The sequence below is a fragment of the Tympanuchus pallidicinctus genome, unplaced genomic scaffold (genome assembly GCF_026119805.1).
Source record: "Tympanuchus pallidicinctus isolate F22 unplaced genomic scaffold, pur_lepc_1.0 scaffold12, whole genome shotgun sequence".
NCBI lineage: Eukaryota > Metazoa > Chordata > Aves > Galliformes > Phasianidae > Tympanuchus > Tympanuchus pallidicinctus.
The window spans coordinates 3,478,263-3,500,946 of NW_026294637.1; the positions used below are offsets into that span (position 1 = coordinate 3,478,263).

Genomic DNA, 22,684 nt, shown 5'->3' on the forward strand with positions numbered 1-22,684 from the left:
AGGTATACCTTCTCTGCAGCATCTGTAAACGTTACAAAATTAAATGGCAAATGGTGTGAGATAGGTAATAAACTACAATTTATATCTCCTCCTGTTTTTCAGGGCCACAAAAACTTTAACAAAACAGAGTTCAGCTCAGAAAGACCAACACACTGAAAACTCCAACCCACTATGAGTCTCCTTCCGACTATTGTCCTAAGGCATAACATTAATATCAGGAATCCAGGCCAACATAAAGCAGGGCTTTTATTCTCAACACATATGACTGCATTTGTTCCATTTCTCTTAGCCATCCTGAAGAACCAGTGTCCCTTCTTTGCATGAAATAGTGAATAAAAATAAATTTCTAGGAGGAGAGGTTGCTTAGATAGATAAGCACCAGAAAAACTTTATGGAGATAAATGCATGTTTTGCACTGATTGTCTTCAGAGTATTAGCCACTGTCTTCTTATCTCCTTTTGTAAAAAGAGGAAAATACACGGAAATTCGGTACAGAAGATGTAAAATCTCACGGCTGCCTCTGGATTTCAAATCAGCTTAGCAACTGATTTATTTAGTTTTCTAGTCTTTTTTAACTGTAGAATGAATTACAAAATTAAATTGTAACCTGTGAGAGGCATTTGGTTGAAGCACACTCCTTTTCCTATCAGAGCTCCAAAACCTGTAACAAATTTTGCCTTATATTAGGGGTCAAGATCTCATAATGTTCTCACTTGAAAAAGGGTTTGTAGACTCACTTCCAGCCTTAGATTCTTACTATAACAAATTTACATCACAGTTTGGAAATAAAAAATAAAAACAATGCCATGGTTTGTGATAAACCAAGATAATATTGATTCTGAGGATAGCAACATTCAAGAAAGTTTTTTTTCCAGCTAGGATAACTTCTTTGTCGGGGATGTCACTGTCTACTATGTTTACATTTCATTGCAGGGATATAACAGAAAACTATAAATAACTGATGTTTTTTTTCCATTTAAAATCAAGTACTTTTTCTAGATTTTAACAGAGTCCCCATCTTTGCAGTGAACTCACAAGCGTGTCAAAAACAGGAAACTGAAAGGTAATATTAAATGGTATATAACCACCAGCCCACTGTGAGACCATTCCTTACTATTCAGAGACACGCTTCAGGTTTCAGGGAAATGAGATCTTCAAAACTGACAGTTTAAGCAGCAATAATTCTTAACTTAGTGGATGAATGCTGAAAGTGTATTTCTGACAGAAGCCAATTTCAGTAGATTATTCTGCTAATCATTTAAGCAGCTTCAGAATATGCTGTGTTTTGTCAGTAGCTTCAAATACCTTTCTGCATGTTTTGGAAGAAATTGAGAACCACCTGTTTTTTTCTTGATAAGTTAAAACTGACTGATATCTTTAGAAAAATCTTATTGGTCACACACACACACACACAAAAAAAAACATAATACCAACATGAAAATGTGCTAAAGGCCTGATAATTTACTTCATTACAAATAAAATATGTGGTTAAAGAGAAAAATGAGCTTTAAAGCATATAGAGGGGTTAATGGAAAAGGAATTCTTTTTTACCGCAAAGCCTAAGCACACATAAAAAGATTTTCTTTGCTAAAAAACAGTGAAAGATAAGACTTGCATTGGTCAACTGATAATTCTGGCATCTCCAGGAGTTACACCTTCTGTGTTGTTCTATTCTCTGCCTCTGATGTTACCAGCTGTTGAACTTGAGGCACTGCTTATCCGTGCGTGTTGAATGTAGTTGCAATAAAGAATATTCTGATTTGCCATCATTTCCATCAGGAATGTGAAAGAGGAATGCCTTTCCTGGAATGAAAAATTATGTTCCTTCTTTGGACTGAAGCTCATCAGTCTGAGAGATCTTAGAACGGGACATTTATAAATGCAAATTTCTTTCCCTTTGGCAACGCAGCCTTTAAAGTATCAGACAGGAAGAAAGAGAAACATTTGCATTGATTTTGATTGTTTAATACTCAAGAGTGAAAAAGTGTAAAATCACAAAGCTTATACCACCACCAAAATGCAGTTTCATTTCAAATAACCAAAATACAAGCTGCCTGCAGTCTCATACAGCTGACATCAACAAACCCAGTTTCAACATTCTTACCGTCTTTTTAAACACCTGCTATTCACAAACATCAGTCAATACAGAGTTCCAAGTCTCTCACACAACTTTCCTTATATTCTATATCATATTTGATATATAGACCAGTGGTTTACACATTTAGAAAAGTGCCCACTTCTTATCTATCTCAGTATATAAATAGTTTTTACCCCCCAAGATTAGTAGTTATATTTTAAAGCTTTTTTTTTTTTTAATCTAAAGTCACCATTAAATGTATTTTGGTTTGTTTTTAAATGAAAAGCACAACTTACATGAGTATGCTTCAGAAGTGCATGCTGTCCAAGGTTATATCACCAATCCTTTCAGCCACATTATAATATAATGCTCATGCAGAAGGTGATTACATAGGGTTAGTACATTAGACAACATTTGTTCTTACTAATAATGCATGTACCTATGGCCCTGATTCTGCAAATGCAACTGTAAGGCCTGCAGCATGTGACTGTCCACCTAACTACATTTTGTTGCTTGGAGGTAGTATTATCCAAAAGCTGTCATTATGCAAAATGCCTCGGGTTAATGAGAGCTAAGTGGAAAATCGGTGCTTACATAAACATTTCTAAAACTTATGCCATCCATACAAAATATTTGTTTTCACAGCCTCAAAGTATTCTTGCAAAGGAACTGTGCATATCTTTAAGCGTTACGCTAATGCACATTGCCAGTTCCCTAAAATAAACTAACTTTCCTACAGCTGAGTAACATCCTGCTCTTTAACAGAACTATTGAAAGTACTCCAAAGAAATGTTTCCTTTCAGAGTAGCGCTGTACCTTGATGTAGCCTACTAGATCTGATTGTGATGCCTACAGGAATTTTTGCAGAGGTGCTGTTGCCTCAGTGGAAATAATGTTTTCTTCTCTCCTGCATTACTAAGAACACTGGTGTTATGTGATTCATTTATGTGAATCCCTACTGGTTTTTATCCTTCAGTTTCTTCACCTCTGAGCAGGTGAAGATAACTATAACAGTGCTAGAATAGTTGATCCTAAGGACAACGTCTGTTTAAGATTACACAGGTTATCAATAAAGAAGGTTTAATTTTGGGAGTAGCTTTTCATAACAAAACACATTCTCTGCAGATGTTCTTAGATCTAATTTAAAGAAAATGTTTGTTTCCGGTTATAATCAAACCTCGAGAAGATTAACACTGATTACTTCTTTTTAAATACTGCTGCTTTTTACAGATCTGACTCCTTTCTTTATTCAGTTATATAATAGTTGAAGTGCAGAATTTGATTGCTTGCAGTTAAGTATCTAGCTGGAAAATTCTGCCTCAGACATAATTATTAAAACAAACAAAGACATTACAATGTCAGCTAAGATGGTCAGCTAAGGAAACAAAAACAGGATATATTTGAAGTATGATGACTAATAACACCCTACTTATAAATGGAAGCACAAGGTCTTTTATAAGCGCATACGAATAACTTTGAGAAATGCTGTTATGTTTCATGGTGAACAGCAGCATACACGCCTTTGGTGCTTCCACAAACCTCAGTTTCCTTCATCTTCCAGCTGTTGATTACACTTCCAATTTCAATAAATGATTTCCTGGTGCATAATTAAAAAAAAATTCAATCCTGATCAACGCTGATACTTATATTCTATATCATATTTGATATATAGACCAGTGGTTTACACATTTAGAAAAGTGCCCACTTCTTTCCTGACACTGCTGTACTTATATAAAATCAGAAAAAATCAGAATCTATAGAAAGATTCGCAATGCAGACAAACCTCCTTTGTTAATCTTTGGAACACTGATAATAGTTTTAGTATACTTTGTACAGTTTCCAACTTAGTTACTAAGGCACACAACGATTAATCTGTTCCATATCTGAAACAGAATGATACGTCAGTCAGCAGGTTATTGCTCTTTAGCTTTGCATTTACATTCATATTATAAAGTAGCAGTCAGTTTTGAAAAATCTAGCTTCTGTTAATATTAGAAGAGTCTGAAAATTGAATATCCATGCCAGACTAAAACAGTTAAACTGGATTCTATTCTGAGTTAGCACACACAGAACTGTGCACAAAGAACCACAGGAAAATAATTCTGTGTCACAGACTACCAGCCTGGCACATGATAGCCATCCAGACACAGGTGTGTTTCTACTCTGCAGAGAAAGTACAGGAGAGTGAGTGAGTGAGTGAGTGATATGCATGTGTGTGCGTGCGTGTGAATATAGCAGCTTCTCGTCTGTTTTTTTTATTCTTGTATGTGTTCAGTTTCATATCTTCTTATCCCAGTGAAAAAAACCTTTCAGCTGCTATTTTTGTTTCTACCAGTACTGCACAGTGTAGTACAGTAACTGGTTCTGATTTCTGACCTGGACTTTGAAGTGACTGAATTTTTATTGTAAAGCTGATTTACGTCCTTCAAAGTGCAGTCAAGTGAAAATGGTTCAAAATGGGTTTAGGCAGAAACCAACTTTGGCCAGAGAAGTTTTATAACCAGAGAAAAGAAATACAAGGGAAAATTAAAATCTCTGGTTGGGTTTGCAGTTCTAGTGATCAGAAAGAGCATCTTCTCATTTGTAAACAAGGCAAGAATTCGCTGGAAATTATCTGACACAAAATGATCACAGACATAATCTATATCATTTTTACGTATTTTCTTCAGATCATAGCTAGTATTAGCTAATTCCACTGTGCAAAGAAGCTATTATGTGATGTCCAACACTTCACACTTACCGTTAGCAACACCTAGTGTCCAGGTAAGCAATATACTGCAAAATAACTTGCTGCTGTTACTGTGCATACACACTGAAGCTGTAGAGTTCTCCTCCTTACTCTGGTGGAAGTACCATCTACTTTTTAATTTTATTCTTTTTTAAATGTACTACTCTGCAATTTCTCACTATGAATACTGCAAGAAAATTCTGCTTCAGTGGTACCTCTTTTTTTTTTTTTTTTAATCTTTGCACTGCATTCTAACTATACAGATAATAGTATTTTTCTCTACTGTTGCCGTGCGTTTTTAAATCCTAAGGAATTGTATTGCAGTTTTTATAGCTGTAATAACTGTATCATTCCTTAAAATATTTTCATTAGGTATTGCATATAAATACACAGAAATGGAACAGAAAATCAGCTACCTACCACTCTCATTAGTCTTATGACCGCTAACATTTCTGGTTAGTAGCTTTGAAGAGAATTGATGAATATTTTAGTAACCAAGTACAATACAGTATTTTTTAAAAATGGAAAAATCCTATTCAAATACACACTTGTTAATAAGATGCTATGAAACAGACGAAAAAACCTACAATCCTCTGAATTAGCCAGTAGCAAATTTCTGTCTCTATAGGCGGAAGAATCTGAAGTTACTGGAAACAGGTCTCTGAGGAAAAAAACATATTAATAGCATGATTTCTCCCAGAAATACGATTTCAAATCAAGTAAAAAGTGTACTGAATAGGTAGAAGGTTTCAATTCTTCTCAGTTTCTCTCTCTCAAAAAAAACAAACAAAAAAAAACTAAACAAAAAAAAACCAATACAGGATAATCAAGAACCTGCATAAACAAATTACCAAGTAGACTTCATTAAGGTGTCCTTTTAGAACCACTGTCCATCATTCTCTTCATCATCTTCCTCCTCATGGTCCAGGTAGAGAAGTGCAACTTTCTTTTCATCAGAAATAACTGACCTTTGGTCTACCATCCTTTGCAATTGAACAGTTTTATCAAAACCTGACTTCTCCGCTATGTTTTCAACATGATCTTGGGAAAAACTGGAGTGAATATAACTTCCTTTATTTTCACTGTCCCCACTGTGGTCACTTTCAACTCTAAACTGTGACTGATTAACAGAAGGGTCTTGTTTATTCGGTATGAGCATTGTTGCTTGTTCTTCACTTTCTGCCATGGATACTCCACCTGCATTGGAAACATCCATTTGGAAAGTGAAAGACTTCTCACTGGATCCTACTTTAACATGCTTCATGGAGCTGCTGCTCTCAGACGACTCTCGTGTTTGTGAATGATCTTCTAGTGTTTCAGAAATGGGTCTTGTAAAGATGATTTGTTCACTTTGAGTTTCTACAGGAGTTATTCTAACATGCCTGAAAGATGTACTGATATCTGAGCTTCCTTCATTCTCTAAAAGATGTCCCTTGTTCATGAGCTCTGGAGTTTCAGAAAGGGAGCCTTGATATATGATTCTCTCAGTTGTTTTAACTCCTGTTTGGCCTAGCCTAAAATGCCTTACTGAGCTTTCTGAATGGGTCTGGTCTCCCACTTCGCTGATTTCAATATGCTCAGTGATGGGGCCCTGGTAGATGACTTTTTCAGCTGTCATAAACTCCTTAGGACCTAACTGAATGTGTCTTACTGAACTTTCCGTCTGTGAAAAGTCTCTAGAATCGCTGATCTCTACTTTACCAGAGATGGGTCCTTCAAAGATAACTTGCTCAGAGTGAATCTCTTTTGGGTGTAATCTAAACTGCCTTACTGATCTGCTGACATCCACAGACCCGTCTGTCTGAGAGAGATTCCCTGAGCTGCTGAGCTCCAGAGAATCTGAGCCTGGCCCTTCAAAAGACACTTCTTCAATTACTTGCCTTGATCCTACTGTAACATGCCTCGTGGACCTGCTGATATCTGATGAAAAGGTCTGCTGGGAAAGATTTCCAGAATCCATCTCTTCTACAGTTGTCGTAACGGGGCCTCTATAAATTACTTCTTCTGTTGTTTGGATTTCTTTAGGACCCAGTTTAAAATGCTTCACAGAATGGCTCATCTGTGACGAGCCCTCTGTCTGAACAACATCTTCTGTGGCACTGAGCATTTCAGAGCCAGGCCCTTCATATACAATCTGCTCAAACCTCTGGACTTCTGTTGGACCAACCCGAATATGTCTTACAGATTTACTCTCATCAGTTGATTCAGGTGAGTGAGAGTCCTCTCCAAAATGTGCAGTTTCCAAAACTGAACCATCATAAATGACTTTTTCAGTGGTATGATATCCTGTGCTACCACTCTTCCTGACTGTGGATGACCTGTAGACTTCTTGATTAGCCACAGGAGTGTATATATCACTGTGTGCAGAAACATCTGTTTCTGTACTGATTTTACCATCAACTCTCTCCAACTTATCTCTCTTCAAGGAGTGTGATGATGTCTTCTTCTCACCTGCAATTACTTCACTGAGCTCAGCTACGTTGAACTCATCAGCATTAAGGGTCTGAGATAGATTGACTTCAGCAACAATTGTCAGCAAGCCTCCCTCCTCTGTTTGATGAACTTTTTTGATATCAAATTCCAAGTTACTGGAGTCAGCCTGACTTTCTTTTGTTAACGCAGACAGTTCCTCTTTTACACTTTCTGGGAGACTGCCTTCCAACTGTTCTAAAGCTTCCTTCAGTTGTTGCTTGGGGTCCTTGGTTTCCTTTGATAAAAGCCCCTTTATTGAAGCCTGAAATTCTTGGGGTATCTTAATTTCTTTTTCAATGACAACAGATTCAACATGGGATGTTCCAGCTTTGGGATGCTCTTCTTTTAATATGTGGGCAGTTGCTTCCTCCCCTACCACTCTGTACGTTTCCTCTGGAGAGCTTACACCTTCATCTCTCTTACTTTGTGTTCCTTGCAAAAATTCATCCTGCCAAGAATACTTAATAGTTGATTCTTCTTCTATGTGAATTTGCCCATACACTGAGTCATCATCTTTTTCATTAATAATAGGATGATCATCAGGAACAGACACAAAGTATTTTTGTTCGATAGGTGAGTCATCTTCCTCAGTCACTTCCTCCACGTGAGTGAAGCTTTCATGGCGTTGTTTCCTCTTTTTAAGATCTTCATATGTAAGTGTTATGTCTTGCTCCTCATCACCATAACGCTTCTCTTTTTCAGGGAATGTGTCTTCCACTTCCTCCACTTCAAAAGGTGTTGAAAAATCAGTCCTTTCATCAGTGGCATAATCCACTGTTTCCTCCACAATCTCAACATTAACGGACATATTCTTTGCATCCCCACTTCCTTTCAGGCCATGATGTACTATATCTTCTATCTCCTGTTTGGAAGGAGTTCCCTCAGCACTCTCTAACACTTTTCTAACATCCTGATTTGAAAGACTTCCTCGGCCAGCTTCAGCAGAAACATCTATGTTTTCTTGTACTCGAGACTGCACTGTCATCTCTGTCTTTATTTTCCCATCATCACCTTGCTTTTGCTTACTGAAAGAGGTTACTTTTGTGTCTGTTGATACTTCTGAACTAGAAGACTGTGTAAAACTTTTAAGAATGTCAGCAACAATGTTCTCTGCTATATTTTCAGTTGACAGAGTCTCCATTTTATGACTTCTGTCACTAGTTCTCTCTTCATCTCTCAGGTTAGATTCTGAAACACTGACTTTGTGAATTTCAGCAGGCTTAGTTTCTCTGTCTCCTGTCTCTCTTCCGATGGAAGTTTTAAAATCTTGGGAACTTATATCTGTGTTATTCTTCTGAGATACTTCATCAGGAGCAGGTCTTTCAAGACTGATGGGTATCTCAATGACTTCGCTGCTTTTGGATTTGAAGGATACATCTGTATCTTTTTTGCTTGATTCATTCTTCAAAGTTCTTGAAATTTCACTCCCTGCTACTTTCTGGTTAATGACTTCCTCCCGAACATATTTTTTCTGCTCTATTCCCATTTTTGCATCACTCTGCCTTCCAAAATTAACACTTCTTTCATCTACAACAGTCTTCTCATCTATCTTTCTTTTCTCCTCCTTTGTTTGTCTCTCTAGCTTATCTTTTTCTTTAGTCAGTGATATGCTTTCTTCAGCTGGTTTGCTGCCTCCTCTTTTTTCTTTTACTGTGGTCTGGGTTTCAGTTACGGTTTCTTCATATACAGATGGTTTTGAATTGGTGTTTAGCTCATAAGTTGGAAATTTAGAGAAGTTTGGTTTTGTTCTTAGATTTTCAGAAATCCTAGGTTTTGTGTCAGCTTTGATGTCCTTGTCTGATCTTTCAGCATGTGTTGACTGTTTTGAAAAAGATACTGTAGATGACGATGTAACTTCTGTTTTCTTTCTTTCTGGGATTGTCTTTTGCTGCGTTTCAGTGTTTTTCCAGCTACTGTAGCCTGGAGTATATGTTCTTAATTCTTTGTGGTCTGTCACAATCCTTTCATCCTTTCTAATGGTTGATGAAGGGCGATATATTGAACCTAGTAAATCTTTTCCAAAGTCTTCCCCACTCACTGCTCTCTGTGATCCAATCTGTGTTGATTGAGCTGAATAGCGTGCAGAACCGCCTATGTTTGCCGCAGGTATTCTGTGCCTTGTATCAGTGATCCTGATAGCTGGTGAAGTTTTATTTTGACTTCTTTCTTGATAAGTAGAGTACGTATCAGTGTACTTATATGAAGAGTTTATAATATCTGCAAAGAGAGTGTAGGCAATCAAATATTAACATAATGGCTTAAAAATAAAAAATATCTAAAAAGAGTACAGAATAAAGAGGTCATGAACTAAGAAACGTAACACTAAAATTTGAAAGGAAACAGTGAATCTTCATTTTCAGTAAAGCTTTGGAAATGAATTTCCATAGGCTTGGCATGATAATTAACTCTTTGCATATTACATTAAGGCTGAAAGCAAAGCTTTTTACTGAGTTGCAAGTTCTTGCTAACTTAACATTTTATGAGCCATTGGATATTACGGCATTTACTTAAGAATTACTCCTTTCATATTTACATTGATGCCCACTCACATTTACAAGTTCTTATTAAAAAGCGGATGCTAATATCCTAGGCTTGGTTTTTTGCTTCTTCAGTCCAAGTGCTCTGAAGTTTCTGTTTCTACAGATAGATAATGGCATACCTGCTACTGCATGCTGAATACTATCATTTATAGCCACAAGATACAACAAGGCACAATAAAGGAGAGTAATTAAGAATCTCTTAGCTTATATCTGTACATGTTAATAAAAAGGACCAGCAATAATTGTCCAGCTCTAAGACTAATTCAAATCTCCTATTCCTAAAAAGCTAGCTACATCTACTCTGACTTTTGGCAGTGCTTCCTGGTCTGCAGTAACCACTGACCACACCGGAGCATTGTCTGCGAAAGGACTGAGTAATCCAAATCAAAACTGCCAGAGGCACTGATAACAAATTAACATTATAGGCAAGTGTATGCAAGTGCTTCAGCTATGCTGTAGTCTATTTAATTTACTACTACACATACAGACTTCCAACCTCTTCTGAGGCTAATGTCTGTGATGGTCTGGTGAGTTTAACACTTAAGACAAAACTCAGGAGCGTTATCAAGACTAATTCCAATATTAATGAGAGTTGCCCTAGCAGTCAGCTCGTAAATTCATCTCATCTAGTATCCTGTTTACAGCAACCAACAGTAGAATAAGGAAGAGTATAAGAACAGGGCAAGTAAATAGTGATACTTCCCTGTTATACTCTCACAGCCTCCAGAGATTTGCAGCTCCTAAGATAGAAATGGTATCTTTATGTTTAGTATGTCTTTGATTTGTCTTTTCTTACTCTGCTTAAATTTCTCTTTAAACCCACGTACATTTATTAACACTCACAATGTCTCATGGTTTCAACTCACAGTGCCGTGGTTTTAACAATGTTTTGTTAAATACTTCTTGCTTCATTACTTCAAAACTCTCTGAACAACTATGGGCATCCGAAAGTTTTTGCACTGTTGAGCTATGAAACATCACTCCCTGCTTAACTCCTCCACCTGAGTCACAATTTTACAATTTTCTTATACACAGAGCACTATGCTGATTTAAAATATTAAAACTCAAAACCAATTTCATAGTACACTGATAAAACAGAAACACTGTAACACACTATTTTCCAATTATATTTAATTCAATTCAATTTTCATTTTTTAATGTTCATTTTTTACCTTGAGGCAATTTCCCTATAAGCTGATCTCTCCATGTAATAATCCACTGGTTGCTTTCCCCTTCCAACAAAGCCCTGCAAAACACATAAAAAAGCATTCCATCAGGATACTGGGAAAAATAATCATAATATTTTAAATATGTAAGTCTTAGAATTGTAAAAAATTATCCTGCAATTGGGTCTGATCCTGAATGTGATTCTCACCTCATAATTTTACCATTAGAAATCCTTGGCTTACTCTGAGTTCAGAGAGTTCACTTCTTTAGGATAATACAACGATCTTGCAGTAGGTTATAGCATAGAGATTGTAACTTCCAAACCTGTCAATATATTGCTCCCTGACATGGAAAAGATACACGGATTTGCATTATGTACTCGTACAAACTAGCATGTTTTCCCAGGACAATAGTCTTACAATGGAACTAGGAAAAAATGAGCTAAGCAAAACTTAGCAGATATTCAGTAAAGTTTTTTCAGAGAAACACGCAAATACATTTTATAAAGAACTGGCGAAAATGAAATAATACTGGCAAGCAAATAACCAGCTTGGTTACGTAGTACTAGAAGTGTTGCAGTATTACAGACAAGGTAACAGTTATTCTAATTTCTATAGAATGTAATTTCTATCCTTTTCAGGTGAAAATATTACTTCTACTGTCAAAGAGTGGCTAGTGCTGGAAATAATGATTCTTAGTTCTTACTCTATCTGAAATCAATACAACATATTACACACCAAAGGAGTAGGAAAAATCTTTGTGATAGAAACTTTTGTGCTGGTGGCACACATTAACTGTTCTTGGAGACATCACACCCAGCTGATTGCTTGAGAACACTTGCTATCCTACCTTTATGCCAAATTTTGCTCCCTATATGGCATGCCTGAGCATGGACCCCTCTCAAGAACAACCAGACAGAGCCACAGGTTTGTTCAGTTCCTAAATAACTTGATGGCCTACTTTATTTTTTTCTGGTTGTGGAAAATACTCCAGAGGTACATTTCCTACAGATACTAGCAAAGCTGAGGGGCAAAATATTTTCAGCATTAACTGCTCTACATAAAGAAATTGATACAGGCAAATAGCAGACTCCTACCCCCTCAGGGGAAAAAAGAACCAAATTGCTCTCTAAAAAAAAAAAAAAAAATTGTTGGCTTCTTCTATTTACAGAGTACAAAAACTAGATAGTGGAGTGACATCTTACTCAGTCCTAGCATTTTTAGATACGGTCATTCAGTAAGATTGGATCCCAAAATTTCTAATAAATTCTCTTGAAATACTTGTTTGCTTTCTTCTCTTCTGCTACTCCTATGCTTGTACTGTCTGACATGAAGTGTATCCAGCAGTTCTTAAAAAAAAAAAAAAAAAAAAAAAAAAGCAAGAAGAGGGAAAAAAAGAAAAAAAAAAAGTAGTTTGCATCTTCTCCATTGTATCTGGGTCACAATCTATGCTATGCACCAAAAAAATGCTAAACTGCAGCATTTGGGTTTATCAGCCTAGAAATTCTACAGCAGGTTCTTTACATATGCAACTGAATGCTATAATCAGTACAGTACTTTGGTGTTTTTATGTTCACTCCCACTGGTGAGATAACTGTTTCATCATTTCCAGTTTTGGAAATGCCGGATGTTTTGCACTGATAACAGCAGCTGCAACATCAAAGTTGTCAAGGGGGGAGGCTGCAGGACTGTGATAGCCAAGGCTTCTGACTGCCTAGCAGGGAGCTGACAGCAATTGGCGGCTGTGGGATAAACGCATTTGCTATGCCTTTCCAGCAAAAAGAACAATGCAGACATTTTAAATATCACCTGTAGATGATGACTAACCAGTTTGAACATTGCATGCTTCTTTGGGTTTCTGACTGCCTCTACATTCAATGGGACAATGCTATGTCAGCAAAGATCACCTGTAAGATTTTCTCTGCAACCGTGCATTTACCGTGGTTCAGAAGAAACGCCAGATTAGAACCGCCTAACATTATTTACAGGTTACTTGCTTCCTTAAACAGGTTCAGATAAACACTTGCAGTTATTTTGTTACATTCAACCTTAGAACAACCTTTACTAGTGAAAATGAAAATACAAGCAACTTGTCTTTGTCCACATTTAGTAGCAATGAAATCAATTCAACATTTCTAGAGAGTGTTCCCAAGAGCAAACATCATATCTCATTAACATGGTGAGTGCCAAAGAATTTGCTCTGAAATAAGTGCTAAAACTGCTGACATTCCAGGTACATATCAAGGAGCTGGCAATGAAAATGTTAACCATGATGAAGGGAACTAAGAATGTGGGTAGTTTGACTAAGGATTTCTGGCTGCTATTAAAACAACAGTTGTTCAGTTGCTGCAGCAACGTATGAAGTCACTAAAAATAAGAGGTAACTGTATACGGCAAAGGGCAACAGCACACAGAAAAGCTGGAGCTGAAATATTACTTCTGAAAATATGTTGTACTTAAAAATGAAAGGCAAAGCTTCATGAAACCTCTAAAAAACTGGGCAGTGGATCAGTGTTTTACTGTATACCGTTCATAATCCATTTCCTCAAGCTTATCAGGTAAACAAGAAGATATTAAACCGATGTTGGTTTAATTAAATTACCATAAGAAACTATAGTATAAAGCACTAGTCTGGAAGTCAGCAAAGCCAGTTTCACTGGCTTCACCTTCACTTCAGTTTATGTAAGTAATTTTGCTTCTCTATTTCTTTGCATCACTCCTTAATAACAATTATTTAAGCCATAAACTCTGTGTGGTAAAGTCTGCTTTAAATCTGAAACTGAACCATTGAATAGTGGAGTGTTAATCTCAACTGTATAAACTTTTTAGTATTTATAGAAATGACAAAAAGCATTCCTTCAAATTGCACTCTAAAAAATAACTGTCAGCCAATTCCTGGAAATCTGGCTCCCTGTGACATACATAAACACTGACCTAAGACTTAACTTAAATATTTCCAGAAAGTAGAACATCTGCACCTTTAACACACCTCATTATTAATGCCATTTATCTAAGGTTACGTGTAGCAGTTACACGGTAGCCAACCTGAAGCCCTACTGTGTACTGGACTGTAAAAGAAAAAGTGGTCCAGAAGAGCAGATAGATGAGCTAAACTGGTTGGGTGGAGAGGGAGAAGATGCCAAAGGTAAAGGAAGTCATGTAAATGTTATCATGGTCATTCACAACAGCAGTAACTTGATCTGTCTCAATGACAGAAACTGAAAATCTCAGAGGCAGTTCGCCAGCAGCCCATAAAAATTCATCCTCTCCATCCTGAGTATTTGGAAAGAGTTGTAAAAAACTTTGGGAAATGGAATGGGGTGGAAGAAGCATTTTTAGGGGGTAAAGGCCAATCCAGCACAGATCTTTTCCATTGTGAGACGAGAGGACAAGGACTGTGTGAAGAATAGCAGGTGACTAATTGTACATAAAACAGCCTGAGCATCAGTGACTTGGAATGTCGTCCAGGAAATAAAACAAAGACAAGTATATTCATATATCTCATATACAAGCTGTATACAGGCAGTAACAAAACTGACTGGAGAGGCTATGGTGAACATCTGAGGAGGCCTTAATGCTGGTGAAGATTTCTTGAGGGGTAGAATTGGAAAGATTCAGAAGAAATGTTGATGGAGCAAACCAACCTAAGAAGGATTGGAAAGTAGGTCTGATAAGTGCATTAGGAGGTTCTGACAACAACCATGACCAAAAACTGCTTTGTAGGCTTCACTGCTTGAAAACACAGCATGATAACCTAGAACAGAACATTTCCATGACATAGGATTTCAAAATAAGATATTTTACCCTTCAACAACAAGACAGTTTAGGAAGGGCAGGAAAATATCTTACGTAGAGGCTCAGGGCAGCCCCAGCTATTTGAAATGAAGCTTCTGATAGCTGAGGAGTCATAGATTCATACAGACACTTGAGTGGAAAAGTATTAAATCTAACCATCAATCTGACCTACCACATCCCATCACTAAGCCATGTTCTTTTGGTGCTATGTACAAGTTTCTCAAATTCTGCCAGGGATGAGGACTCTACCACTTCACCATCAGCCTGTGCCAATGCTTGACCAGTGTGAGCCTTGGATCCCACAGCAGGAAGAATGAGCAGAACTGGATAGGAAGTACACTTGGCCCTTGGGGAAGGGTGTTCTTTGCAACAGCGAAGCTTCTTGCCAGTGCCAATGCAACTGACTAATGGAAAGAACTAGCTTTAGAATGGGACCTGTAGGAGTCGTAAAACAAAAGGAAAACATAGGTGGGAGGTAAAAAAAAGACAGCTCCAAGAGGCTGACCAGACTGCCTTTCCTGCCAAAAGGAGTGGAGGCGCCAGAGCCTTAATGGAAACTTCTCAGTGGAAAGTTCGGGATGCTGAAGTGAGGTACCTTTTGTCTCCAATATGCATAAACAAGGGTATATGCCAGGATTCTTTGTGGAAACAAAGAGAAGCTGGATTCATGTGCCATGGTTATCGCAGATCAAAAGATCTGGCAGAAGAACTGGATTTCAAAGTATTGATCAGCAGTCCAGTCTCTTACTAAGCAGCTTCCTTTACAATAGAAGTAGCATCTGTCTCCAGCCCATAAGTTCATCTTTTTTACATCACGATTCTCCAGACAGAAATAGTCTGGCCTTCCAGCCACACATCTGCCAAGTGTCTAGTTATATACATACAGTACTGAGGATTTATGAGCAGAAAGATTGTTTGTTGATATCTCACACTTGATCCAAACATACTTCCCTAGCAAATAAAGAATATAAAAAACTGGGATTTATCAAACAGACTTTTCTGTGATTTTCTCACTCTTCTCCAGCTGGAAGAAAACAATTGAAAACTCACTATTTACATCAACATTGCAAGAGGCCGCTAAGCAGAATATTTAATGATGAATTTTGCTGTACAACTTGACAGACAGCAGCTATACTGCCTCATATTTATTATGATTATCCTCTGATTAGACAACTGAGTGTGACTGAAATACTTACCTGTAAGTTTCAATTTCAAGGATGAGACCTGCTTTCACCTGCAGCAGTTCTTGATAGTCCTTCAGGTAATCTGTGATTGACATGGTCAGGAACTGCTTTTCTTCTTCTAGAGCATCGATTATCCGCTAAAAAGAAATACTGATTTTTAGTTTTGAATAAGCTCTAAAATCTGCCATATTTGAATGCTTAATAACTTAAAAGTTTTAATTACAAATAATAATAATAATAATAATAATAATAATAAAAAAAAAATCTGGGGGAGCAGTAAATCAACATATTCCATCATTTCAAAAAAACAGTACAAATCAGCTCTGGGACTTCCCTACATACATTACTACTGAAACAGCTTTGTGCTGAGATTTCACTTCATCAATCTAGTGAAATATTTAAGCAAAAGCCATTCAAACGCTGCATACAAAAATAATCAAGTGTGCATAGCAAAGAAAATACACTGCTTTATAAGTGTGACTTGCGTGGGATTCCTTCTGTCATTTTAAGGGTTTAGATTCTTGAGATCTGAATTTTTGCAATTTCTTTGCTAAGAGAACCTGGCTGATTTCTTTGTTAGTTTTTTTAGGTCCACACACATGTGGGCCCAAATTTTGGTTTCTAGTACATCTAGAGATACTCAGTGCCTAAAAAGTGAAGGAAGAACCTCCAGAAGTTCCTTCCCACCAAGTTTTCTACAATCTTTGGATACTTGCTTCTAAATCCAGCCACTACTCTTCTAACTGCTACTCAGAAGATATACAAAGGAGTGCTCATCTTCATTGTGGTTGATGAATATAACTTTGCACTTTTATATGGTGCCTATAAGTTACCTGAGATGAGCAATGACATAACCAAGTCCAGATCTTTTTGAAAAGTTCTGAAAATGAAGTTAGAGGCAGATACTGCAAAATACTGAAGTACAAGATGATCAAAATTTTAACATACTCATAAAATACCACATTGAAACTTAAAAGCTGACTAGCCATACGCAACACAAAAAGCAACAAAGCCTTCTTAAACAGAACACTGAGATTTGATTTAGACTATAATAAGTGAATTCTGCTCTTGAAAAGAACACCGCAGAACACAAGGGCTTTAATCACTGGTGTTACTTCTCACATGAAGGGCAAATCTCCATCTCCAGAAAACAATCCTCTCCCTGATAACTGAAAGGAGTTTGTTTGGTACAGACTCAGAACTGAAAGTATCGGTGGTAGCTTTCAAAGCGATTCTTCATGGTTTCCCCGCTATGGATATCATCTACTAATCCAAAATCAATCCTCATCAGCCAGCATGCTGAAGCTAACTAAAATGCTACAGATTACACTTGGTTCTGAGGGCTAGGGAGACAGAAATGAAATCACAGCAAAGGCCCAGTCCTATTTCGTTCTTATCACTCTGCACTGCGCAGGAATCAAACTGTCATTTACAAAGCAAAGTCTCATACACATATATGGTACTGAACAGGAATTCATGACAGCATATTTTAGATTGCATCTTAACAAATGCTTTGTAATACAGACAACAACATCAAGATGGTGGCAGTCTAGTTTTTGAAAATGCAGAGTATTTTATTTTTATGCACCAAGTGTTCAATTGTCACAGTATGAAGAATAGCATAAAAGCATACATGCAGCAGGAGACTCCCCAAACTGGTTAGAGCTAGTATGATATGCTGCTGGCAGAAGCAAGCAGAACCAAGAACATAAAGTGCTAGCCTTTCAAACATTAATAGGCTTTTTTAATGCAAAAGGAAAAAGAAAGCTTCAGAAGGAACCTGCCTGTATCTTCACATGCGCATGGGAATATCTGTCTACCTATTTCTTCTGTTGTATTTGCAGCTCTTGTTCTATGATTAGACTGACATGTGGGCATTAATTTTACTTGATGTAACACATCTTGTCCTCGGTCTTTGGCATATATTAAAGCTCCTTTTTTATGGCAGAAAACAAATAACATTTGTATATCTGAAACAGCACTATCAGCCATCCACTAGGCTCTCCAGACTGTGGCGGAGGTAACTGCACTGGTATGGTTCTGCATGGTAGCAAGCAGAACCACTGACCTTTAGAGGCTCTTAGGCAACAGTGCTATTCAAGAACTGACACAATGGAAAATCCCAAGATGAGAAGAGAAGTGCCAGGCCTTGCTTTTAAAAGGAAAAGGCTGTGAGAAAAGAACAGACAGGGTGTTGCCAGAAGAGTCTACAAAAGAAACAAAAGACAAGAAAGACTGGATGTCTATGAGACTGATCCGTAAAGGTGGTAAGATACAAAACAAGAAGATTCAGGCATTTGTTGCCTCTTCATTAAATACAGAGACTAAAAAAATAAAATTAGTTACAGTGTCCTAATGATTACCATAAGGGGCTACATAACTGGGCTAGCTGCTTACTTGCTCTGAAGGAATTCATTCCAACAGGAGGAGACGTTCTGTAGACTGGATGGCAGACAGCCTCTTGCCCAGCCTTCCAGTCACTGACATTTAACTATGGTGCAGAACACAACATACCATTTCCAAGCATGCTAAAAAGCTGTCTGAAGCCCAGGAGGTGGGAAACTGACAAACATCAGTTTTGTAAAAAGTAACCTGTCTGTCGCAGTCATGTTTGCTTCACGCTTACTCTAAGGGAGTTAAGTGTGGCTCCTCACCCATATCAACCTCTCTCAAAGTCCTGGTGAAGTCCCACTAGAACTGTATGACTGAACAGAAGCGATTTTCTCATCCTTCAGGGGTCTCTTTCCAGTCAGCAGTGGGAAATTTCAGAAGGACAGTAGGGGAAAAGAAAGTACTTGGGTTGTCCAACTGTACCTACTGAGGGAATAAAGACACGACATCAGGCTCCAGCCCCTTCCAGCTGGTACTGTTTACCAACCCCATTCCGTGGCTCAGTAGGGGGAGGAACTGTGCTTAGCTGGCTGGAAACTGGTACACAACAAAATGCATGTGACATATTGATATTACATGTTCATTTGACAAATCATTTTCTTTTTCTCTGGAGCTCACAACAGGAGTGACACAGCTCTAAAACCCCTGAATTAGTGAAAAACTTCTGCCTCCTTTCAAAGCGACAGCTATGTCCTTTCTGACACCTGAAAACTGCGGAGCTTCCTTCTGCTGTCACTCCATATTGAACCTGGTACTCAAATCTCTGAGAGTGTTTGTGCAAGTATTTTGAGAGCATACAGCTGAAATGATGGAAGTGAGATATAAGAAATCTACTGAGTTCATCCCACAGCACCCAGGACCAGTGAAAACGTTCCAAACAGTGCATGATTCACAGCATGCCTGGTTCGGCTGAATTATAACTCCAGGCACATATTTCTATTTAACGCTGCTGAAAGCTTCAGTGAGGACAGGGATGGGGTAGGAGACAAAGATGGACATATAAGGCGACTGGATGATATATGGAAAGTATGAATAAATCTAACTGCTATTACAGCTGCAGTGGACAATAATCACTTGACTTAAATCTGTACATACTTATCATTTCTATGTGACACTTTGCAATAAATAGGCACGGAATAGAAACTCTTTAAAGAGTCATAGAAAATCTATGCTAAATGTACTTTTACCAAGAAAAGAAACATTGAGAGGAAAAGAAAAAGAAAAAAAAAAAAAAGCTTTGATCACAAGAACAAAACTTGCATGAGCTGCTTCTACACATTCTGCAATTTGTTTTCCTGAATGTGAATCAATGTTTTTTTTCTTTCTTATGCACAAGTTACTGCAAAGGACCTTTTCCACTGGAAACCAAACAGTTCAAACAGTGCAGTGAGGACAGATTTTGGAAATCAAAATAACAAAACATTAGTTGGCTTATGTACATTTGTGTAAGCTTAAGATCCTAAAAGAAAAGTTTAAAGAATGACAGCTTTTGAGGTTTTTTTCCTCTTTACATTTCCCCCTGGCTTTGATCAATTGATAGATTTAATTAGTGAGAGATTTACACAACACTTCTAAAACTTTTGGAATACGTGATTGGAAGAATAAAGTCAGAATAAAGGCTGTCAAAAATGAAAGGAGGAGAGGAGGAGAGGAGGAGAAAAGGACAGGAGGAGAAGAGAAGAGTCTGAGAAGACTCAGAAGTTAAGAGCTTTTCAGATTGCTTCTTGCATACCTACTCTGACTCACTTCACAGCAATCTGCAAACTACGCAGCTTGCAAACAATCCAGCAGCCTACAAAAACCAGACACAGCAGCGGGTCCCAGCCCTATCCCAACTGCCAGCGTCTCCATAATCTGCCGCTGCTGGATACAATGTCACATTACCACCAGGGCTTCAGACAAACAAGGAGCTCCAACAGAGTGTTAATAAAAGGATCTAACAACGAACAAAAGAAATGTTGCCCTCGGGAAATGGATCGATGGTCTGGATGATCTAATATGTGCTCTCCACTCTAAATCTGATGAACTGATATTTTTTCTGTCCTGGCATTTGCTGATCAGTTCAGCATGATTATACGTGCCACCAAACATTATTCTGGCTGCAAGCAAATTCTCAGCTACAGACCTATGATAACCTTCTGTTTAAAAACATCAAACATTCATCTGAAACAGCTGCCAGTCACCTACACTGGTATGGTTTTATTATCAAACAATTCCTATTAATCTTGTTGTTTGTAGCACAGTAATACATCTTCCTGCCTTCAAAAGACTAAGTTTCCTCACCTATAGTGTGGACCACAAGCATTTCTCTAGGCTCAGAAGCGTGCGTAACACTGGAAGAAAATTCAGATCACTTCTCTGATCTCACCAAGTCAACCTTAAGTCTCAGGCCAGAAGGAAAGCTTTGTGTCCCAGTGCTCGGGGACTCGCTTTATCCCCCCCAGGGACTGCTCTGTGTCACCGTGTGCTTGAGCCAACCTGAGCGGCAGCCCTGGCAAGTCTGCAAGCCAGCTCTTGGGAACTTGGCAAGGGCACTGGGAAGGGAGCACCTGTCACCAGGAAGATGCTCTCAGGGTCACCAGCGCACTCAGAAACCCCACCCTTCACAGAGGACTCTCCCTGAAGCGGTGCAACAAGGCTCCCTGCAGCCCCAAGAGAAGGGCTTTTTCAGCCCGAGGAAATCCTGCTGGAGGGAGGCAGAGCGGGGCAAGGGAGCCGAGGCCCACAGGTTTTTATGCACTTCCCACGGCAGGAGCAGGACTCAGAACCATAGGAGCAGGCTGCCAGCATAACGGAGCCTTGTGCAGTGGGATGCTGTGTGATCAGGATCACATCTCACTATGGACCAGAACTTAAAAAAAAAAAAAAAAAGCGAATGGGAGGGTGGAAGGAGATGCAGAGGCACCAAAAAAAGCGCCAAAGAGAGTGTGAAGCAGCACGGCTGGACAGCCTCTGCGAAGGGCCGCGATTGAGGGACGACGCGTCCCCGGACCCGGCAAGGCAACAGTGCCACGCACCTGGTACTCGTCCACCTCGGCGCCGTGGCGGTCCTGCATGGCGAGCAGCTCCTGCTCCAGCCGCTCCCGGAGCCCGCACAGCTCCTGGCCCTGGCGGTGGAGGTCCTCCAGGTGTTGGCGGCACTGCCGGCTCTCCTCCCGCAGGAGCTCCAGGTTCTCTCGGCTCCGCTGCGCCTCCTGCTCTTGCAGCCTCTGGATCTGCTCCTGATAGCGCAGCAGAGTCTCCTGGCAGCTCTGGCTAAGCAGCATCTCGTAGGTCTCCTCCAGCTCCTCCAGGCTCAGGGCGGACAAGGGGGGCGGCAAGGCGGCCAGGTCCATCCGCAGCTCTCGTATCTCCACCGCCTCCCGCCGCTGCCGCTCCGCCAGGTGCCCGTGCTCGTCCTGCATCTGCAGCAGCAGCTCCTCCAGCGCCACGCACTCGCCCTGCAGCCGCTGCAGCAGTTGCCGCTGCCCGGCCAGCTCCGGCTCCAGGCGGCGGCGCATCGCCAGCACCTCGGCGCCCAGCAGCTGTAGCTGCTCCAGCTCCCGCCGCAGCCCGTCCCGCTCCAGCTCCGCTTCCAGCTTCGCCTGGCTCAGCTCCTCCAGTTGCATGCGCAGCCAGGCCAGCTCCTGCTCGGGCACACGCAGCCCGATCAACTCCTGCTCCCGCAGCTCCGCCAGCTCCCGCGCCAGAAAGCGGTTCTCCTCCTCCAGTTCCCTCACTCGGGACACGAAGACCCGCAGCCGGGAATTGAGCTCCTGCAGCTCCCTCTTCTCGTCCCATCCTGCTTCCCAGCGCCGCCACATCTTGTCCGGACTGCGGATCGGAGCCGCTCTGGCCCCTGTGCCGCTGCTGCCGCCGCTGCGCAGCTCCTGCCGCCTCCGCCGCCTCGCCGCGGGCTCTGCGCTCCGCCGCCGCCTCCCGGCCCCGCTCCGCTGCCAAGCGCCGCCCGCTCGCCGCCGCCCGCCTTCGCTCAGCTGCCCTGCGGCGCCCCCTGCCGGCCGCTGCCCGCCACGCTGCGAGCCGGGGCGCTCCGCGGGAGCCGCCAGAAGCGCCGCTGCCGTGCGCCGGCCTCCCGGGAGGGGAGACAGCCACTTCGGGACAAGCTCATCCTTCCCTCGGTGTGGGGCCACCCTGGCTGAGGCTCAGCCTGCTTTACCATCTCTGCGCCGCCGTGAATCTGTTTCCCGTGGGGGTTTCGTACAGTTTGTGATCCACCGGTGACCATTCTGCGGCTGGGCCTAAGTCAATGTCAGGAGCCAAAGGCTATTTCAGAACGGCACTTGTAAGCTGAGGAAGCTACTGAAATGCTTCCAGTTTTGAACTTGTACCAC

General features: G+C 40.1%; 1 protein-coding gene across 3 annotated transcripts; it reads right to left on the minus strand.

The window, feature by feature from the left end:
• Nucleotides 1-548: 548 nt before the first annotated feature.
• SYNM (synemin) lies at nucleotides 549-22,254 on the minus strand. Of its 3 annotated transcripts, XM_052671962.1 has the most exons (5): nucleotides 21,371-22,254; nucleotides 15,975-16,099; nucleotides 10,990-11,063; nucleotides 5,657-9,494; nucleotides 549-1,803 (listed from the first exon to the last, which is right to left on the minus strand). In XM_052671962.1, the coding sequence occupies exons 1-4, from the start codon at nucleotides 22,154-22,156 to the stop codon at nucleotides 5,683-5,685; spliced, it is 4,797 nt and encodes a 1,598-aa protein (XP_052527922.1). In that variant the 5' UTR covers nucleotides 22,157-22,254; the 3' UTR covers nucleotides 549-1,803; nucleotides 5,657-5,682. The 3 variants fall into 3 exon arrangements, with proteins under 3 accessions (XP_052527922.1, XP_052527921.1, XP_052527923.1); XM_052671961.1 differs by lacking the exon at nucleotides 549-1,803 and having other exon boundaries at nucleotides 1,950-9,494; XM_052671963.1 differs by lacking the exons at nucleotides 549-1,803; nucleotides 21,371-22,254 and adding an exon at nucleotides 20,637-20,657 and having other exon boundaries at nucleotides 1,950-9,494.
• Between the last annotated feature and the right edge of the window lie 430 nt (nucleotides 22,255-22,684).